The sequence below is a fragment of the Egretta garzetta genome, unplaced genomic scaffold (genome assembly GCF_000687185.1).
Source record: "Egretta garzetta isolate BGI_Z169 unplaced genomic scaffold, ASM68718v1 scaffold424, whole genome shotgun sequence".
NCBI classification, from domain to species: Eukaryota; Metazoa; Chordata; class Aves; order Pelecaniformes; family Ardeidae; genus Egretta; species Egretta garzetta.
The window spans coordinates 1,365,376-1,382,574 of record NW_009259489.1 but is presented as its reverse complement, the minus strand read 5'-3'; the positions used below and the strand labels follow the sequence as shown (position 1 = coordinate 1,382,574).

The window sequence follows — 17,199 nt, the reverse complement described above, 5'->3', positions numbered from 1 at the left end:
TGGCCAAGGACCCCCCCCAAGAGCCCCGAGGAGGGGCAGCTCCATGCCTCGGGGTAGCCAGCAGTGGGTTTGTCTGATTGTTTTTTTGGAACAAAGCGAAACATTCCCACAATCCCCACCTTTTCGGTAAACACAGCCCTGCAGGGTGGACACGCTCACATGAGTCTGACCAGACTGCCAAACACATCCTGTTGTTCGTGAGACAGTTGCTAAAATTGGGCTCCCAAAACCCTACAGGGGAGAGTCTGAGGCATTCTGTCATTTTCACCCACTTCAGCTGGGGGCAGGGGGATTAACTTCAGAGCTGCTGAATACTCAAGACACTTGATTTTTGGTGACTGACTATAAGATTAACAGCCAGAAATCAGCGCTGAAGATCTCAGGCATGCAGCTGGATTAATCAGTGTTGACCGTTAATCAAACATCGGAGAAGGAACTGTTTGCTTTTGTTATTGCCAGAGAGCACTCCCACAAAACACAGGAATCGGTCCATGTGCCTCCCTCAGAGCTAGGACACAGCTCTGGTCCTCTGCTGTGCTGTGCTTCCTAGAGCCCCCCAGGCTTACACTCCTCTTCTGGGTTACCAAAGATCTGGAAAAAAATTAATCTATATTTGTGTATCCCTGACACCACAGGTCAGCAGGACACCTAACCAAAACTCCTTCAAGAGGGAAGGTGCCAGTAAGTGTACAGCTGGAACGTACTCCACGTGAAGGTGCATGCAACACTGGCAAACCAGTTTTCTGCCCATAATGTTACTTTAATAGCCCACAGTTTTACAGCAACATATGTTCAAAATTATCTTTTCCAGAAAACTGCACGAGTCTTAGGAAGTTTAACGAGAACGTTAAAAGAGCTCTTCAGAAAAAATACAATATAATAACGTTTTGCCAACTTTTTGAATGCATTTATTCATGTTTGGATTTGTGTAAGGAAGTTTCCATGCTACAAATTTTTATTAAAAACATGTCATTAGAAATAAATACTACATTTATAGTCATAAACAAACCGGTAGTTTTTACACACACTAATGTTGGGTTTCCTCTTACAAAACTGGAATTGTATTCCACCATCTAAGTTTTTTGTTTATACCTGATATAAAAGGATAAAGTTGCTGCATGAAGTTTATATTTCGTATATCCCCAGACTAGACACACAGAGTCTGTGTCTCTTTTCCTAATTACATTTATATGAGAAACATAGCCTTCTGTTCTTGCTGTTGATTTCTGACGTGGTAAATGAGCTTAAATACTGCAGAAAAATATTATGATAATAACAAAGATTAATATATTGGTTGCTTTTTCCTGCTTGCTCATGGCAATGACTGATTTGTATGAAAAAAAGAAATATGCTTGTACTGTAGAAAGGCTCGATAATACCAGCTGGCTAAAGGAAAAATACATTTTCTTTAGCTCACCAGAACCTCATTTTCATTAGCTATGTGAAATTGTGTGGCCTGGTTTCTCAGATACTAGGAAAGCAAAATTCCTCAATGCTGTTCTCCTTTCTGTTTTCTGTTTCCTGCAAATCGAGCTGATGATACTCAAATGTCACGCGGTTGATGTGTTTCCCACTGGAGACCATTCGCAGCACAGTATTGTCACAGCCAATCTTCATTTGCGCTAGTTAGGGAAAAGAGATAGAGAGGAGATATAAAGATACAGTTATATGAGAGTGAGGGAACAAGAGATATATAGTGTTGAGAATTACAAAGCACCGATTCATACAGTTTTGGAAACAAAGCAAGTTTGTGCGTAGCACCGACCAGCCAGCGGTTCTTTTGCATTTGTTAGTTTTACTTAACAATGGCTTGGGTATTTAATCAGGTGTTGCAACCTTTACTCATGCAAATGCCACTCACTTCTCATCCACCTGCAGTCTCACGTATGTATAGACGGACACAACGCAGAGGTGTGTATGTGTTTGCATTTGGGAAGGTGCGCTGCTGCTAGATACCATGAGTGATGGGTAACAGTAATGGCACTGTGTCCTGACGATATCCAAAATTAACAATATTGATATGTTTCCTGTTAGATGGATGAGTGGTTTTGTGCATGATTAGGTTCTTCACAGTAACAAAGGCATGTGAGAGTCCCACCAAGACAAACGCAAACGGTGGTGCCTAGCATATGGGCTCAGTCTGGGGGAAATCAAGCATATCACTAACCACTGCTTTAGGTGAGCCATTTGTGTGGGTGTTCAGCAAAGCCCATTTCATCTGGGGAACTTGGAGCAGCTTCCTCACTGGAAGAGAAATCTGGCAGGTCACTGCGAGAGCAGGGGCTGCTGAGATGGGATTCCCCTTCCTTCACACTGCTAGGAGAGCACATTTTAATCTCATCGCAGTGCTCAGTATTCACTCAGCGCCAGCACTTGCCAGTTAAAGCTTTAAACAGTGCCTGGGCCATTAAGCGGCGGTGTGATGAAAGGCAAGGGAGACCACAGGGGCAAAGTGCCAGGCATGTTCCCACTTTCCAACCCTGCGGAAACACCAGTGCCCGTGTTCATACTGCTGAGGCACAACACAGGTGCCACAGGGACTGGTCTGTCACGTCCCTGCAACACTTCGTACTCTGCTGTATTAAATATCAGGGAAACGGGGAATCCTTATTTTTATGGGGAGAATGAGGTCACCGACCTGGCACGATAGTGAAACAGGTTCAGAGCCCCTCCAAGGTTCAAAGCAGAGAGTGGGAACTTCTGGGGTATGTGTTACTCCTGCAGGAGAACAGGAGGCTTTGGAAACACTGAGTAAGAGAGAAAAGACTCCCTAACTGAAAATGTAACTGCTCTGCCCTCATTTGTTATGAATTTCCAGGCTCATTTGTTGTTGACACTCTAATAATCATATGTATCATATGACAAGCATTTTAAAATTATGTATAACTTCACTCTGTTATAATGATTACTGCAGGGGCAAGTGAAGGTGGTCGTGGGTGTGCTGTATCACAGAGCCCAGCTGCAGGCTCGAATAGCTTTAGCTCTCCTGTTCTGCTACACGTGAAGTTCACCAGTCTAGCAAGAAATCTGTGTTTGGGGTACACTGCATCTCATTAGTTATTTTATCAGGTGGAGTGGAAGAAAGAGGGTCTTACCAGACCCATGGAAGGAGTGACAGAGATCAGCCAGTGGAAACATCTTGGACGGGTCTAAGCCAGTTCCTCCTAGCAGCTCTACAAAATCTCCCACTCCTGCACAGCCTACAGATGGTTTCTAGAAAGGCACAGATTAAAAGTTTTTTATTATTTATTTTCAAAAGGTAGCAGTTCTCTAGACATGATTGCAGCCAACAGTAGGTTTTAGAAGTCCTCTGTGCTCAAACCTGTGTGAAATCAGGCTGTTCTCATCCTGAGCAACACTACTTCAATTTGACATTAGCCAGTTAATTTCCTTAAGGGATTTCAAAGAAGGACCTAAGTACAGTCTGAAAATTACTGACAAATAGTTAAGGTGTTGATTCAACTGTTTTTAATGCAGATAAGCAGTCTGACTCTGGATGTATTTAAATTAATACAGGCATGGGCTGCACGTGTGCCCACACTCAGCTGACAGGCAGGAACTTAAGTTCCACTATACCATATTTATTTCTAAGCTATAAGTGTTGCTAAAATGCACTATTCTGGCAAAGTTTAACTGAAGTAGGAATTAATCAAAAGAGTAGTTTTGTATGACAACAATGGCTCACTGTATATTAGACCCACAAGTGTTCTTTTCCTGAAAATTAATGCTGTTTGCCAAAGACATCTTGCACGGACACCTTGTGCACCTTTGGGCTGTCACCCATATACTGCTATTTAAGTTCCTGATTTCTTTATCGTCCTCCTGCTGTTGCCCCTTTTATGCCCACCACTGAATAAGCCAAGTCACTTGCCCATCTCTCATAAGCCTGGTTTGCTCCAACAGCGGCAGTCCCCATGAAGGACCTAGACTGCCTATCTCACTGGCAGCAGAAAACAAACTTTCTTGCTCCTATCCTTCTGGGTATCTTGGAATTTGCACTATCTTGGACCTCCCAGGCACAGGGTGCCACCAGAGCTCCTGTCCTCTCCTGTCTGGTTGTCACCAAGCACCAAATGCTGTGGCCAAACCCCAGCCCCGTGCTGTGTATCAGAGCAGATGGAGCAGACGATGCTCAGCATGCTGAGCAGGGAATCAGTTGTGAGGACATTTGTATTTTCTGCGTGCTAATACTTCACTATCTAACCCGTGTCTCCTTTCTCTGTTCAGAGTGGTTTCTGCTTTCATTAGTTTAAATACAGACAGACAGCTCTCCAAGAGCACTCCTTTCTTTCTAATGACATTCTTACCCTTTGTTATGGCAAGCAATATTTACATGCATTAATGGTAGTTTGCATAATTTGATTGCCTCTGCAACATTACAGAGACAATAGCGACAGAGACAGACCCAGCTCTTGTCTCTGGGGGGAAAACAGAGCCCTCAGCGTGCACGCACGTGGTCCAGAGCACACATGCCTTAGCAGCCGGTGCCACAGGCTATCCCCGCTTCACCCCCTTCCTTCTCCTGTGCCCAGGAAAGCTGCATATGGTAGTAATTTCTTAGGAAACAAACAACTCACCTTTAAAAAGAGGCCATTTAAATGTCCCAGGATAAGATCAGATATTTTTATCACCACTGGGTAGATTATGGAGAAGCTGCAGTTTCTGTGCTGATGAGGAATGACCATGGTAAACCTTCCTGAGGGGGTCTGAGAGATGACATTGCAAGCTGGGGCACAGGAGAAGGTAGAAGAGTTACTTGTGCAGTCATCACTGCATATAGCAAAACGATGTACTTTCAGTACTAACAAAGAACAGATGATTTAATTTCTAAGAGTTAAAACCAAATGCTGAAAAATATGTATATGGCATTTTCTGGGGTTCTTGCATAGTATTTGTTCCCTAAAAATTCCTTGCCTGTTGCTTACTGTGTAGCATGACACCTGGCAGAAGTTGAGGGTGAAGCGGTCAATGAGAGAGCTCACACCCCAAATCCATACATCAGGGGCTCATGATGTTGGGAGCTCGTACCGTTTTCCAGTTTGAAGGAGGCTAAATATGGATGCAGGGCTTTTGTTTAGCTTGGACCTGGTATTTCCAGCAAACCCCTAAGTCCTGTTCTGTTCCTCTTAAGTGGAGTTCCTCACCCTGCAAAACATCCCATTGAAACTAGAGCAGGTACATGCTGCTTTTATCTCAAAAGTTCAAATGTTCAGGTAAGGTAGCAGTTTATCATCTGCATGTGCACCCCAAGGGGTCCTCCACGCAGACCTGGGGGCCTGAAGGTGCTTCAGCAGGCCAGTGAAGGACACAAGCCACCTCCAGCAGCTGCACACAATTAATCACATCCATGGGCATGAAGCCACGCCAAGTGCGGAGATCCAGCCCGCAGGCTTTGTGTCTGAACAACTCAGAGGAAGGACAGGGCAGACATGCCGTCATCTTCACCCTTTGCATGGTAAGGCAGATAAATCAGACTGGCCTGAACAAAAATTATTAAATGTCCTGTCCCCTCTTGGAAAAAAGATGCAAGTGACCATCATTTGCCCCTTGCCAGCTCACAGGCTTAGGGAAATAGCTTGCAAATAGATCATTGGGATCATATATCACTCATAACTGCCACGTAACTATGAAATACACTGGTTTTGCTGCTGAACTTTCTCAAGTATTTTTTCCTCCTTGTTCACCCAGATCTAGAAATTGCTGAGATTAAACTCTCTGGATTAATACTACTTGTTCTAGACAAATGTATTGGAACATGACAATATTAGATTGGAACAGATCTTCTCTGAAGGAGCTTTTGGTCCTGAATATCCAAGCCATGCTTAAATTCTCTCTTACACTCAACTTTTTTTTTTTTTTTTTTTTTTTTTTTTTTTTTTTTTTTTTTTTTTTCTTTCCCCGAGACACACTGAGCCTGAGTCAAATCCTCAGACATGCAGGTTTGTGTGGCTCCATGGGCTTTACGGGAGCCATGTCAGTGCAAATAATGCCAGCAAGAGAATTCAATGCAAACCAGCATGTTCATTTTGCCTCCTGCCCCAAATGCAAGCCCATTTGAGGGTATAAAAGGCAGACTTACGAAAGAGGTTGGTGTTTTTCTTGACGGTGACTGTAAATCCATTGCCTGGCTCGTGAATCCTGAAGAAGATCATTGCCACATTCTGCGATGACCTGATGCTCCTCTGAATATTGCCACTTTCACAAAAGTCTGCATATCTTTGGGAAGTGGTGAGGGGATGGTCCAAGGAACTGGGAAATTTCTCTCCTTTGAGTATCCAGCCATCGAATACCTACAGAGATTCAATAATTGAAAACAAGGCTTTTGCTTATTGCTCTGTTAGCAGAAGAGAGAAACATGAAGTATTACAGACACTGTTTTATTTTGACACTGGATGACCTGTTCAAAGCCACCAATTAAAAACAAAAATTGTTTGTATTTATTGAATTCCTGGTATTTAACTAATTATTCAAGCTTCAATGCGTATTTAAGAAAAGAATAAATTTAAATTTTAATGTTGTCTTTGTTTCCTTCAGGTGACGATTTTGGTGACTTTTTTTTGAGGGAAGCAGTTCTTTTTGCTCTAGCATCATGACCTTTGCATCAACTTTTTTTATTTCTTAATATTGCAATTTCTTTGTTACCAAGAGACGTTTTTGACCAGCTTGATTTGGAAGCCACATGAAACATAAGTCACCCTTTCAAACTGCGGGCATTAAGTCCATTGATCTGGCCTGTAATTTTCCACCGTCCATGTTTTGCAGCTTGTCATTAATGGGCCCAGAGACCTTCCAGAGGTATTGAAATACAATAAAGCTCCAGGGAGCAATTATTGGCAGAGGTATTGCTCTCTCCCGTATCTGTTCTTTCAGCTCGTCCCAGCCACTAGAAAGCAGAACAAATGCTGCCTACTTGGTTGGACCTTAAGCAGAAACCTCTACAAATCTTTCCTTCACAATAAAAATAGCAACAATTTGCCCTCACTGTCTTCAGGGAAATGTGTCAGAATACAGATTTCTAGTTCTGACACATTTAACATAGCTGTGCAGTTGCCTGCCTTGCTGTTTCTGTTCCCCCCTAGCTGCTCTCACCAAGTAATTTCTTCTATGCTCCAGTCAATACTTTGAAAATCCAAGGACCAGATCCTGCCATCGATTTGGTGAGTAATCCTAATGAGAGTATACGTGGGATTTCCTCATGGAAAAGCTGCAGGATCAGCCTCTGGATTTGCCAGAAGTGTACATTTTCTGAAGTGATGAGACTTGGGTGCTCAAATTACACCAGGGAAACACTGCCTGTATAAACGTAGTAGTATAATGCAGAAACTGGGGACCCATGATTAAGGGAAGGAAACCCCTAAAAAGCCTCAAAGATGTCTTGGCATTTTTTTCTAGCCTCCATAAGTGGCTGTAAGTCTTGGTACAAAATCCTTGGACCTGAAATCAGCCTCCCTGTAGCAATGTGGGGAGAGATCCCAGCTGGGGATATGGGATGGAGGGACAGGATTCCCCAGGGGGACAGAATCTCATCAAGAAAGGGAGACAAGGAAAGGGCTGAAGGGCATCTTTCCTCCTCCTTGTCCCCAGACCTCAGCTTGCCACCAGGCAGGAGAGGGTCTGTGCTGTGTATGACTACCACACTGCCAAGGGCAGAGTGCAAGGTGAGGGGGACAGCCAGGGGCCATCAAGCCTCCCCTTCTCTCCTGAGACAAGTTCAGATCTTGGTCAGTGCTTCCGCCTGCCAGCAAAATGAGCTGGTAAAGTTTTTTTTGATGCTGGAATATAAATGGATCTGAGTCATGAACCTCTTTCTGTTCACAGCCAACATCCTGAAAAGCTCTAGCAGGGCCATTTGAAATAAAGCCTGCAACGATCCACTCATTAATAAGCTGATGCTAAGTGACCTGTGAGCGGAGGTCTGAGAGCCATAACAGCCATTCGGAGAGCTGTGTCATTGTCTGCAGGGCTCAGAAAACCCTTCTAACGGGGCTGAGGGGCTTGGCTCCTACCGATCAAACTTTTCAGTCAGTCCCCGGGTATGGACACTCAGTAGAGGCACTTCTGGAAAAGTTCAGAAGAGCTGGTGCTGCAGCTTGGAGAATGATCCTCAGCCTGCATCCGACTTTGCTTTAGGAGGGTGGTGATGGTGGGGGGGGGGGGTATGCACCCAAATTGCCTCAGAGGAGGAGGAACAGCCGTCCCAGAGATAGCTGCTTTGTGAAAGCCTGTTCTGCACACTCAAACACACACACATGCTCATGCACACATGCATTCGCCTGCCCCTGCCACACGTAGCAAACGCCTCACACATCGGATGAGAGCCGGGAAGTGCAGCAGGACTTGCCAGCTTACTACCTTCAGGAAATCACCCCCATGGCAGTCGATGTTTACAAAGTCGTAGTCTATTGTGATGAGCTCCTCGGGCTCCCCGATGAAGAAGGTCGCACAGTGCAGCTGTGGTTGCTCTGCCGTAAAGGTGAACTGCCCCTCTATACTCAGCATGTCGATGCACCCTGGAGAAACAGGGACACGGGGCTGCTGCCTCAGCCTGCCAGGGAGGGAGACCCAGTGCTGGCTCCCGCGGCACAGGGAAGTGGGGAGCGAGGAGAGACCCCCACGCTGAGACCCAGCTGGCAGTGAGGAGAGGGGGACCCAGCTGAAGCAATTAGGACCCTGCTGAGCATCAGAGACTGAATAGTAACTCGCAGGTGTGAGCACAAGCATGCTGTAGGGGGGGTGCTGAGGGGGATGGCATGCCGAAGCATCTCTGAGAAGAAAATTCTGTGTATGTGTATGTGCACAAGCACACAAACACACTCACCCGTTCCTTCAGATTTCTCTCTAATCACAGCTTTTCCACTTGCCCCATCCCCTGGAGAGATGACCCTGCCCAGGGACATGGGTGGACGATACCCATCCTCCTCCCATTATTTGGGACCCTCAACTCTGAGCCCCAACCTCTTTTCAGAGCCCCGTTTCAATCCCTCTGCCTCAGCCACAGTTTTTCTGAGATTTTAACACCTTGTCCTTTTTCTCTCCACCCTTGCAAAAAGTGCCTGCAGCTCTGTCACTGCCAAATAACCCCTTTCCCCTCCCTGAGCCCTTAACTCCCCCCAGGACTCTCACACCCACTGATGGTCCCCACCAGAGCACCAAAGAAACTCACGGAGTGACCGCCGGTAGATCTGCCCTGCAGACAGCTCTCGCTTCAGGTCTTCACTGAGGAGTAGGAAGGGCTCATCTTCACCAGCATCCCTCACCTGGTGAAGGAAAGAGGGCAAGAAGAGGCTGGGGCAAAGTGAAATGCAGCCCCCTCCCTGCACCTCTCAAGAACAGGCACCAGCAGATTAAATCCCTCCTCCAGAAACAGTGCAGCTGTGGAAGAGCTCAGTCAGAAAGCTGCCAACCTGCAGGAGAGGGGAAAAAACCTGGTACATAAGAGGTGAGCCCAGCAGCTCGGTGCACAGCGAGTCTGTTAAATCCTCAGCAAAAATGCAACTTTGAGAAAAGGCTGGGTAAACAAATGGGGGGTGGGTGGGACTGTGCATTGGTGTTACCCAGGTGTAAGTTTAAGGCAGGAGGAATGGGAATAGGAATAGGAAGGGAGAGAGGAAAAAGCATGATGCTCAAAAGCTGGGAAGTTAGAAGACAGCAGCTAAAAGCACAGCAAGGTGCTTTAGTTGTTAGCCCCATTGCTCACCTCTAGGTATCTGGTTTCCCCCTTGGAGGCTGCCAGGAAGATGAGAATGAAGTGGCACTGAAACTGGAAAGCAGACGGCATGCTGACACCTCCACTGGCAGCCCTCCCTCTTTCCCCGCAGCCAAGTTTCTCCTGGTCTGTGCCGGTAGGCAGGAGCTGCTGGGGTATCTTGGAGAGACTCTTTTTATAGAGCTGTTGGGAGGGGAGGCACTTGGTCCCCGTACTGATAGGGTAACCCATGGTAACTGAATTCCTCTTGCAGTGACACAGTACGTGGGCATGACGAGGGTCCAAATCACAGCCACAAATTTCCAAACCGGTCGAACTCCCCTTGCTTGCAGATGTCTTTTCCACTTAGCTGTCTGGTGGAGCTGAAAAGCTCTGGAGAGGAGAACCTGTCCCTGTGCAGCTGGGATACCCAGGCAGCGTGTTTATTTCCAGTTACTCCAAAGCAAGAAGCATCCCTCCATCCTCCTCTTCTCCTGCCTTCCAGTCGTGGGGCATTTCGGACCTGCAGGGCTCCCTGCCTCCCTCCTGCTGCTCCATGCCATGCATCTCTCCGCAGCCCTCATCCCAGGTGTTTCCCACCAGCCAGGCCTGAGCGGATGCCCCTGCATCCCAGCCAGACTTGCAGCCTGGGGCCAGCACCCCCCAGGGCTGGTGGCTGTGCTGGCTTCTGGATCCTGTGCCTGCAGCTGGGGCACAAGGGCTCTGCAGCAAGTACACAGGCAAAACCAGACAGGTCTCCCCACCAAATGTGGCTTTTGTACAGAAATTAGGAAAACTTGGGGTTCCCAAGGGCATATTCCCCACAGCCCTGATCCTCAAGGGAAGCCTGAAAAAGGCCTTCAACAGATGGACCTGGGAATGAAAATCCATACCTCTGAAGAGTACTAAAAATCAGGAACTCAGCAGAGGTACTTTTTTAGATTCTCATATTGTTTTCTCCTGACCCGGGATGAACATCAATACTCTGCAGACAGTAATGACCCTGTCCCCATCTCAGGCTTCTTACTAATGCTTCCTTCTGCTCTGTGCTTGCCTGTCAAATTGTCACTTTGGTTCAGCAAAACTTAGAAATAGTATGATCTGGACTTGCAAAGCTTGAAGTTTGCTGCTTCTGAGTTCATTGTTAGGGCTTGTGGACAGAAACATTTTCTTGCTGTTTCACCCAAGCTATTGGTCAAACAACAGATAGATAAATAAATCTTATTCTGCCTATACACCTGTGGCTCTGACCTTGTTATGCTGTATTATTCTTACTTTTTATTGTAATGTAAACTATAATATTGCTCAATATCTACATGGCACTTCTGTGAATTTGCCATGCCTTTGTGGGTTTCAAGGGCATAAAAAATGCTAAGGAAATGGAAAACATTATTTTTGAACTTTGACATCAGGTTGCAATCAACGGTTGTTAAAACTGCTTTGGGAAGCTGAGTGGTTAATTACTGCATGAACCAAGACTGAATTAATTCATCTTCATGTACTTGCCTTGACTTGTTTGAATCCTGTGATTTTAGGCAAGGATTGTCAGAAGCACTGAGGGAGTTCAGAACCTGAAATCCATTGGAGTTCTTTGGGAATTACAAGCTTTTTTGGAAAACTGCAGGGTTTAGTCCCAACCTGCATTGGAGGATGGCTGCGAGGTTAATCAGAGTGGTGAGAGGTGCCCTGGAGACCACCAGGATCCTGCGGAACCAGGAGGGGCTGCAGAGTAGCCCAGCCTCATCTGCTTTTCTTATCACATGTTCACTTTCTGAAGAGATTTTGAAGAAAGTCGAGATTACAGCATGACTTCTCCACTCCCCATCTTTAAATCATTTTGCAGAACCTGCTCCCAGTTCTGGCTGGGGTGTCCTAGTTTGCCCTGCCAGTCCCTAACCTACAGCTCAGATGCTGAGCCCTTTAGTATCTACAGTAAAGGAGAGTGTTTGATTGTGTGAGAATTTGACCAGTTACTGAACATATGGTTAAATTCAGCTCCAAAAATGGGTGAAGGACAAATGACGCTGCAGCTAAACCAATAGGACTATCTATTAAACCAGCTGTGAGGTGATCTACTCAGAAAAAAACCATACCAACAGTGATGTCAATGTATTTTAAACTCTTGCCCATGAATAGCTGAGGCCTGGGCTAGCATAGCATTCACTTGTGGAGGTGCCCAGACAAGCAGGTAGCCCCAGGGATTGGAGGACATCCTGTCAGATGAGTTGTGGGGACTGTTCTCCAGCCAATAAAGTGGTGCGAGGGATGATAGGAACCATGTCCATGTCTGTTGCAAATTCTTACTCATACAGGACCTATGGCGGCTTTGCATTTCCTATGCAACACCTGCAGAAGTTTGCTTTGAGGGTTACAAATATTCTGTATAACATTAGTGCAAAAGATAAACTCAGGTGACCCTTGCTGTGGATGAGCAGCTTGGTTTTAACAGAGGTGCTAAGGCAACCTGTCATCTACTCTGTGTCATCTTCCACTTTGCATTTTGGCTCTGGGCTCAGCAAGAGCAGGTGAAGCATGATGACATCCTGCCCAGCCTCATCGCAAAGCCTCCCATTGCCTGGGGTAATTCCCCATGTCCTCAAACACAGGGCTGCCCTCAGCCCCCAAACTCTTTGTGGAGCCATAATGCCTGTGGAAGGCAAGTATTTGGGATGGGGGTAAGGAACCACACGCAGGGAGGTGTGGCTGCTGCTGCTTATGGGGGCTCTGCCCTGCAGTGCCTCCAGACCTGACTCAGGTGGAGCCTGAGCCGATGGACCCCCCAGAGGGGACCCATCCCAGGGGAAGGAGGGGAATCGTCTCCCAGCTCTCCATCCCAACTGTCAGAGGGCGAGAGAGGAGGGGGGACTACCTCCTCATTTGGCACTGCTGCCTCCTCACAGGGCAACACAAGTCCTCGTCCTCTCTGCACCTCCCTCTGCCCCCTCCAGCGCTGCTTTTGTTTAAGGCCACTGGAGGAGACTGAGCTGTTCAGGAGATGAGATTGCAACTAAAAAAGCAAAGAAATATCAGCAGCTTAAACAGGGTTCAAAACATCCCTGCAGCGCTTCAGACAGGAAAAGCACCTTCAATGTGATACGAACCCTTGGGTGAATGAGGAGGGTATCATTTTTCTTTCATGGGGTTGAGTCATGCTAACACTTTGTAGGACAGTTTTTTTCCTTAATATCGAATTATATAACAGTAAAATGTATTCCCAGGATGACCCTGCTGGGGGCTCGGTAATCCAGTTGCTCTCATGCTTTGACACCTTGACTCTGCTGGCGACTGTAACTCACCCCGGGAGCAGCCCCTTCCCCTGGCAGAAGTGGTCAGGTGCCACCATGCTGGGTGAGAGGCTGGGCTGCGTGCAGGGTATCACCCACCCTGCTCTGCTGGGGCTCAGGGGGTGTTGCTGAGGCACCCCAGCCTTTGCAGAGCTGCAGGCTGTTAAAGCAGTGCTCGTGGGTGGGGTTTTTTTGCCATTCAGCTACATGCCTGGGAGGACACCCCTGCCCCGTGGTCAAAATCCTCTGCTTTGTGCTCAGAGCTTGTAGGTGTCTTGTTAGCTATTACAGCAGAGAAGAGATCCCAGCTGCAGTGAGAGGTGGAGAAAATACAGCTGAATAAAGAGAGCAGTGAAACAAACCTTATTTACCCTCCAGAGTGGTGATCAAGAGACACACTGTGCTGTAATACAGGTGGTAAATGCAGTTTCTTCTCCTCAAAGGTAAGATACAGAAAAATTGTGGATGATGCTCTTGGTATCGAGATTTTAGTGAGCAGTGCCTGAGCTACAGACACTCCTTAGGGATCCCTCTGTGAAGGTAAGAGGGGCCATGAACCCTTTCTGCTCTCTGAGAGGGTCCCTTGAGGCCCCAGCTCACTAACACAGCACCCTGTCATGCTTGAATTCCCGCACAAGATCATTTTATTTCAGCACTTGCTTCACCACAAACACACTGCAGGCTGTGGCCCCCATTCCCTCTACCCAACATGGAAATTTCACCTGCAGCACATCTCACCCTGCACCCAGGTAAGGGGATGAACCTTGAGCATTGCTGACTCTGGAGAACTCGTACAAACCACAGCTCTTGGGCTTCCTACCAGCTATTTGTTGAAAACCACAATCTTCTGGTTTGTGCCATATTTTAGACCCAGTGTTTCTTCCCCGCCAGAGCACCTCACTCCTCAGCTGCAGCCTGACTGCTGGCACAAGCAGCTGGAGCAGACCAAACCTCCCTCTAGCACCAGGACCTTACACAAGAGTTAATTTTACTGTACAGACATAACCCCACACAGGCCCCGACTCCGTGCCACAGGGAGCAGCCTGGCTGCTGCAGGTCCCATGGGGGCTCCTCTGCTTGTCTGAGCCTGGTGGTTTCTTGAACTGATGGGAGCAGCAGCGAATCCGCTGTGCTACATCACCGACTGCTCAAGTGAAGAGGATTTCTCCTGCCTTGGGCGCTCCACCCCTGGCTGTTGATGCTGATTTCTCATTGCTGCTCAGCGCTGGCTGAGGAGACATGGTGTGGGCTGATGCACAGTGTGAGATGTCTGGCTGGACTTTAAACTTCCTATCCTGTCAGCTGCTAAAACATTGTGCTGAGCTACATTTCCCTTATATATTTATTTCCCCACAATTTTATTCCCACTGTAACTTGGAATTAGTTTAGGGATCAGCTTTTCCTTTCCCCCATGGTGTCTGGGAGACATGGTACTAGGCAGTCCTTGCTGTTTGTCATGTGGCTGCAGGTGTCACTCCATGTCTTTGCAGAGCAGGGTATTGCTGCACATCACTTGTACTTCTTTATACACATATGCCATTCAGCTGGTTGCAAATCCTTCAGTCTATTATTCCTCAACAATGGGATCAATTAGCCCAGATTAAGGCCAGAAAGAAATCTAGTGACTCTGAAGTCTCACTGAACGCTACAGTGAGGGCTAAATTTTTGATCTGGACCTTGCTAAATTTCATGCTAGCAATCAGCTATTGCTCTGAACTAACACCTCAGAAAAAGAAGCAAAGGGGAGGCTGCATCACAAATTGCAGCCCTGGAGGTCATTAGGAAACCATATCCTCAATACAGACTCTCAAGACTTTGCTTCAAAAACTGTTTGAGACATGGAGAAGCTAGAGTCAAAAGTGTATGGAGCTCCTGCTTCTGGTCTGGTTCCCTCATCCCATAAGTCACCACAGAAAACACTGGGCTAACTAAATCCATACTCTACTCGCAAACCATTACTGAATACTTCACATCAGTCCTGAAGGACTTTGCAGCCACATCCCATCAGTAACCATCAGGTACGCTCTCCACTAAGAGGTTACACCACGCTTCATGTTATCATTGCTGATAAAGGCAAATTAATTATCAAGATACCTGCTGCCAAATCACCCCGCATCATATGCATTCACCACTGCATCCCATTGCAATGGGTCACTGCCTGCACAGGACCCAGCCAGGAGGCAACCCATAGTGCAGACCCTGAAAAATATATGCGGAGCTTATTAACATCCCCAAAGCCCCCCTTGTCTGGAGGACCCAAAGTGTGACTGCCAGGTCACTCGGGACCATAACCGTGGCTGTGATCATGACTATATTTGGGGACTGTTTGTGGCATATGAGAAAATAGTTTGTTGCCATGGCAGTTATTGATGGGTAACCGCCCATTCTACAAAATGCATCAGCTAACTACTGGAAACACAGTTTAAGCAGCTAGGCTATAGACATACAATAGGAAAGGTAGAGTTCAACAAGATTCAAGTAACTAAATTGGCCCTGTCAATAGTTTGATATGTTCCTTTTACAGGAACCTGAACAGAGTTGCAATGACCGCTGAAGGAGAGCATTCCCAGCAGCAGAAACACCAAATCTGAGATCACATTTTGCCCTTCATTCCTTTACTCTTGTGTTGGTTTCAGCATCAGGCAGGTTTCCCAACAGTCCATGATCTAACCTGAGCCCAGGACACCCCGCTCTGTGGTCAGAAAGCATCTCCATCACTGACTTCTGTCACTACCCATCTGTCCCAGTTCTGTGCTGGGTATGACAAGCCTCTTCTGAGCCTTGCCATACATCTCTCTGTAACACTTCTATTACTTCTTTGTGTGTGTCTAAATTGGCTTTAAATAGAGCTGAACTTTCTGTAAGGTGAAGTAAGTGTAGCTTGTTGACTCTGGGCAGTTTGACACAAGAGATGTGTGATTTGTCATGTTGAGTGGTTTAGAGAAATGACAAATGAATGTGATTTATGGACTGAAAGCCTATCAGCATCATCCAGGCTTGATGATAAGTGTTGCATTAACACTATTTATGGCATTGAATAAGAGCAAGGACTGCGAAGCTCGCGGTTTAGCAGGTTACAAATAATCAAGCAAACATTATATTCAGACACTGAGATTACCCTGAGGGCGGTTATCACTATCAGCTCTGCCTGTGACTCAACCCAGCATCTACACAAAGCAGTCAGGGCCAAGAAGTGGGAGCACAGAAAAGTTTTCTCCCAGGAAAGAGAGAAGAGGTGTGGGATGGGATGACTGGTGAAGGTGCATGCCATCTCTCTGGCATTAGGAGAGGTGCCAGGCATTCGCCAAGCTGTTTAATTTTAGCCTATCCCTGCCTCCTCTGTAGATCCCCCACATGGTACCTCCCCTCTTGAGGGCTGGTGCAGGAAGACCTCAACACCAGAGCCACAAGCAGGTGGTCAGCATGGCTCGCAGGTTAGGGACCTTGGTAGATGCCTCCTTCGGTCCATGCCTATGGACCAAAGTAGGTCATGTTTGCCTTTGCCAGCTATAGTGGCTGCTCTGATCAGTCCCAGTGTCCTTGCAGAAGAATGATCTCCTTTCTAAAACATGGCAGAGTTATCACAGTTGGACTCTGCTTGGAGGTGTGTCCCTCACAGCCCAGGTCAGGTCTTGTGCCAGATTTGCAGACAATGTCTTCCACTGCTGCAGACTTCTCCCAGTAAACGTGCCCCAAGCAACAGCTCCTGTTCCTCCTCTCCCAAATTTCCTGTTCAACTCTGAGTTGCTGGAACATTTGTCACTTTATTTTCAATGCTGAGGTCACTTTATTATACAGAATATAATTTTCAGATGTATTGAGAAATCTTAGTATTTACACAGGTCACGTTCCAAAATTTGTTAGATCTGGGTCACTATGAAGAACAAACTTCATCTTTGACAGAGCACCACTTTGATAAGTGATATTTTAAGATATTTTTCCAATCCAAGGATAAGTATTTCTCAGCTGAAGTGACTATCTCCTTGACTGAGTCTTTCTCATCTGGGAAAAAACTGATTCAACACAATCATCTCTAGTAGTGTTAGCCACCACAGTAATGGGCCCATTTCAGAAACATGGTGGAGTGTAGCACAATTCAGCTAGTCAATATGAGTCAGAGAAGAGATGGCAGCATACCCAGCATAATGGTATATTTATCCTTTCAACTGCTCCTACCGCTTAGTCCTTTACTTTTCACATGCATGTGATTCCTTACCAGTTATCCGTAGT

The 17,199-nt window shown here is 46.6% G+C and overlaps 1 protein-coding gene across 1 annotated transcript; it reads right to left on the bottom strand.

The window, feature by feature from the left end:
- Positions 1 to 1,464: 1,464 nt before the first annotated feature.
- LOC104124867 (corticotropin releasing hormone binding protein) lies at positions 1,465 to 9,778 on the bottom strand. Its single transcript, XM_009637243.2, has 7 exons — positions 9,698 to 9,778; positions 9,164 to 9,257; positions 8,353 to 8,510; positions 6,080 to 6,290; positions 4,578 to 4,726; positions 3,096 to 3,213; positions 1,465 to 1,622 (listed from the first exon to the last, which is right to left on the bottom strand). Exons 1-7 carry the CDS (start codon positions 9,776 to 9,778, stop codon positions 1,465 to 1,467), a joined length of 969 nt encoding a protein of 322 aa, XP_009635538.1.
- Positions 9,779 to 17,199: the final 7,421 nt, after the last annotated feature.

Excerpts from the sequence above, each read along its gene's own strand:
- LOC104124867 (XM_009637243.2), bottom strand. The coding sequence starts at position 9,778 with ATGCCGTCTGCTTTCCAGTTTCAGTGCCACTTCATTCTCATCTTCCTG. Across the intron at positions 8,511-9,163 it reads GATCTACCGGCGGTCACTCC|GGTGCATCGACATGCTGAGT; the intron begins GTGAGTTTCTTT and ends CTGTTTCTCCAG. Across the intron at positions 6,291-8,352 it reads ATGGGGGTGATTTCCTGAAG|GTATTCGATGGCTGGATACT; the intron begins GTAGTAAGCTGG and ends GAATCTCTGTAG.